Source organism: Sinocyclocheilus anshuiensis, unplaced genomic scaffold (assembly GCF_001515605.1).
Source record: "Sinocyclocheilus anshuiensis isolate Anshui unplaced genomic scaffold, SAMN03320099.WGS_v1.1 scaffold647, whole genome shotgun sequence".
Classification (NCBI taxonomy): Eukaryota; Metazoa; Chordata; class Actinopteri; order Cypriniformes; family Cyprinidae; genus Sinocyclocheilus; species Sinocyclocheilus anshuiensis.
Window position 1 is genome coordinate 333,315 of NW_015552606.1, and position 4,238 is coordinate 337,552.

Below are 4,238 nucleotides of genomic sequence, written 5' to 3' on the forward strand. Positions count from 1 at the left end.
AACAACTTGAATATGAAATATTCATATATATATATATATATATATATATATATATATATATATATGAGGTATATGAAAAGTGCTTTTTTGTTGTCCAAATGATGACCATCTTCATTTAAAAGTTTTTAGAAATGTAAAAATACAAAGAAGGAATTTCAAAAGTTCAAAATGCGCTATTTTGAGGCTACACAAACAGTGCTTTACCCACAACAGCACTCGACTGTAACCTATAAATCCTGTTCTGCTGTGGGACTCAACCTGACCCTCTGAAGACCCCAAGAGCTGACGGGACCAGTTTAGGATTTATTCATTGTTGTGACACTTCATTCGCAGCGCTGGTGTTCTATTGGAACATTTTATTCCTTCTTAATATTATTCACCAAAGAATTGTTAACACTTATTTTCAAGGGAAACCGCTGTGGGGCGTCAGCTTTGCAAAGTGAAAAAAACCTTGAAATGATATTAGATTTTCGAATGTCAGATTTGGTGTATGTTTGCCAGAAATTCTGGACAAAGAATATAGAGGCCAGAACAATGAATTAAGTGTTTCATAAAAGTGTAAATAAAAAGTATTTTAGATTTGTATGACAGATAGCTTGAGGGTTTCAGTTTCCTTTCTTTTGTTTTACTTTATTGTAATGTTGAAATGCTGCATCAACCTATTCTCATCGACCTCCTCCACTTTAAATTAAGTTCATAATTTATTTTTCCCAGTGTAAAGGGTTGTTGTTGTGAACTTTTCCTCATATACTGACAAGTAATGTTGACCAGGTGTATAAAATATTTCACGTACAAATCTGTGAGAGGTAGCACAGGGTCATGGTTCACCGCAGTAGACCAGGCCGTGTGTTTGTGAATGCAACACGGCATATGGATTCCATCACAGTTTTGTTGATGCATGTAATTAATGGGGTGTGTGTTCACATGCCTGTGTAAGTGAGTGCATAAGGTGGTCTGTTTAATTAATCAAGCTTATTCTACTGTCAGGATGGCCCTCTGGTAATTTGCAACTCATACAGTCAAACTAACCCAAATATTTTCAGTTTTGTCTCAAGGTGGAGGGCAGCATCATGGATGTATCAGTCGTGACAAAACCAAGGATGCAGAAAAAGGGTCTGCTGTGTTTTCTCTCTGAACTGTTATTCTGTCCCTTGAGGTCATGCTTTAACTTTTCCTGGCCTGCACTTTTTATTATTTTTTTCCTGTCTATCTTTATTTCATACTCTTTGTCGGTTGTTTTATTGCGTTTAATAATGCAGCCATCAATGATGCCATTTGAATCTTTTTCCCCATACGTCTCTCTTTGTACTCTATTAATGTAGTTATTCTTGTGACTTGTCTTTTCTTGCCTTTGTGTTTGCAGTTTGAATGAAAGTGATTAATTTGAAAGCACATTAAACTTTTACACTCCCATTAGGTGTTTACCCCTGCCTGTGGACAACAGGGTCAGACAAAATCACCCCTGAACAAAGTAGTATTATTCCCCTTTGCTTTCTCTAACACAACTGACCCACGGTTTGCGGTTTGGTTTCAAACGACTTTCCAGACGAATCAAGATCGTATCTGTTTGGATACATATTAATCGAGCAGCCAAAGTCAGCACGTTTAACATATGTGCAGCTTTGCAAGCCCACCGTAGTGTTTTAACTGAAACCTGATTATTTAACATAGCAAATGATCTGTTTTTTGTACGTTTGAGTTAAGATTGAAGAGATTTCAGTTGATAAAGTGGTAGTTCAGACCCAGACAGAATAACGGTGGAACAGAAGTATGACCATTGAGGAAAATGATGATCTAAAGGAGCTGTCAGTTCAAACGATGGATCAGATTCTTTATTTCCTTTTATATCAGAATTCTCATTCTCTTTCCAAACATCTCTGTCAGGGCTTTTATAATTGAACATTACAATTTGGGCTGCAATGTGTTGTTTCTTCCTAGAACTATCAAGTATAATTTTTACACATTTGAGCAGTTGGCAGGGTCCTGTACAAGTAGCATAGTGCCCAGTCTCTCCAAAGGCTTAAAATCTCGCCAAAATATATTTAAATTGTGAACTTATTACACACATAAATGATAAGAAAGGTTATTTATCAGACACACTTGGTGGAATATGTTGATGCTGATAATACTGTATGAGGACATGAGGACAGTGTTTTAAGGAGTGTTGAGAGAAGGTTGGACTGCGGCCCCCCACGTTCATTCAGCCTAGCAGCTCCTCAGGGTTAACTGCATCTGCTCCGCGCTTGGCCTGGAAGTTATTAAGCCTTTCGTATTAGCCTTTCGTATTCTCCCCTAATGAGTGCCTTAATGACTACTGACACTTTTACGGCTGCTGCAACCTGGCCCTGTGAGCGCGCACATACACTTGGATTGAAAAACAATTACTCAAATGTGTTATTTTATTGGGGCTGTTGAAGAGTAAAGGGCTAGTTTTTGTTTGGGTCAATAAAGCATATGACAATGAACTGAATAATCAGGAAAAAAATGCACAAAGGCAAGTCGGTTAACCTCTCTGACGCACCACCGTCCCATTTTGCAAAGCTGTTTAGACTGTAGGGGTCTGGCTGACTGTTCAGTGCTTCAACTCAGACTACAAGTTTCAAAGCTGTTTGTGGCTTTTTGGACACAAGCGGCTATACATCAGAGATAGGGCGAGCCGCTGCAGAGATGAGTGATTGAGGGCTTTAAACTCATTTAGTGCACAAGATGAGTGAATAGAATGGCCAAGGGACTACGGACCATCCGTCTTTGCTTTGACAAGGTTTTTATGTGGGCCTGGAAGCAGGCGGACAGGGCCTAGTGGGGTCTGGAGATTAACATCCCCTGAAAATAAAGACTGTTTGAGTTTGTGGGTCCTTTTAAGGGGAAGGAGCGTTTGCATATGAAATATGGCTGGTTGGAAACATGTATTGCGGTCTGCTTTTTTCCTTTTCCACCTATATGCATACACACATAAACATGGAGTTACATATGGCTCTCAAACAGGAGCTCCACATTACTCAGTGACCCTAAAACACATGAAATAATCTCCCGTTTCCTCACCGTAATAAATCAGCATCTTACTCTTCTACTCTATCTCAGTGGAATAAGGAAAACGTTTTGCACCGTCATGGGCTTCTCATGAAGTCATGTGTGTATCGGAAAGTGTATGATGCATCAAATGAAAATGTGTATTCTCCCAGCGAGTAGAAAAAAACATCTGTTTTGTGTTCTATAACATAGATTTTGATTTGTGCATGTCTCATAGTAATCATTAGCGGCTAATAGAAAAACCATGCTTGACTCTCCGCATTATACAGTGTAAATCTTGGCCTGACTAAATTAAATTTGTAATCCAAGTTCATTTTGTATACACTGTACACTTTTGATTTTGTATACACTACCTATCAAAGGTTTGGGGTCAGCAAGATCAGCTTATGCTCACCAAGGCAGCATCTATTTGATCAAAAATACAGGGAAATTATTTTTTTTTTAGTTGTGAAAATTGCCATTTAAAATGACTGTTTTCTGTGTCAAATGATCCTTGAGAAATCAGTCTAATATGCTGATTCGGTGCTCAAGAAAATTAATTTTTATTATCAATACTGAAAACACTTGTATTGCTTAATATTTTTGTGGAAACTGATCAATTTTTTCAGGATTCTTTAATGAATATGAATTTCAAAAGAACAGCATTTATTTGACAGAAATATTTTGTAACCATGTTGAAGTATTAATGTCTTACCCAAACTTTTGGACAGTAGTGTATTTTTAATAAAACATTTTAATTCATGAATTCATGAAAAGTCTTCTTTTTTTTTTTTTTTTTTTGACAAAAATAGAAATAATAAAATAGAACAAAATAATAAAAAGAGCAGCATGCTAAAATAAAAGCTAAGCAAGATATTAATGGACTTTGTTTCTGTCTCTCTCTGTTTGCTTATTTAGGTCCTTCTGGTGTTGGTTTGAATGCGCTAAAAAGGAAATTGTTGATATCCGATCCACAACATTTTAGTATCACCATCCCACGTAAGTCCTACCGTGTGTGTGTCTGTGTCTGTGTCTGTGTCTGTGTCTGTGTGTGTGTGTGTGTGTGTGTGTGTGTGTGTGACAAAGTGTGTGTGTGTGTGTGTGTGTGTGTGTGTGTGTGTGTGTGTGTGTGTGTGTGTGTGTGTGTGTGTGTGTGTGTGTGTGTGTGTGTGTGTGTGTGTGTGACAAAGTATGAGATTGATTTTTTTTTTTTTGTGGTCACCGTACAA

General features: G+C 37.5%; 1 protein-coding gene across 4 annotated transcripts in view; it reads left to right on the plus strand.

The window, feature by feature from the left end:
* Positions 1 to 4,238, plus strand: part of LOC107665879 (MAGUK p55 subfamily member 7-like) — a 147,129-nt gene that overhangs the window by 129,620 nt on the left and 13,271 nt on the right. For all 4 annotated transcript variants that reach the window (XM_016456939.1, XM_016456938.1, XM_016456942.1 and 1 more), the window contains one exon: positions 3,928 to 4,008. In XM_016456939.1, the coding sequence (XP_016312425.1) occupies positions 3,928 to 4,008 (81 nt within the window). The remainder of the gene's footprint in view (positions 1 to 3,927; positions 4,009 to 4,238) is intronic.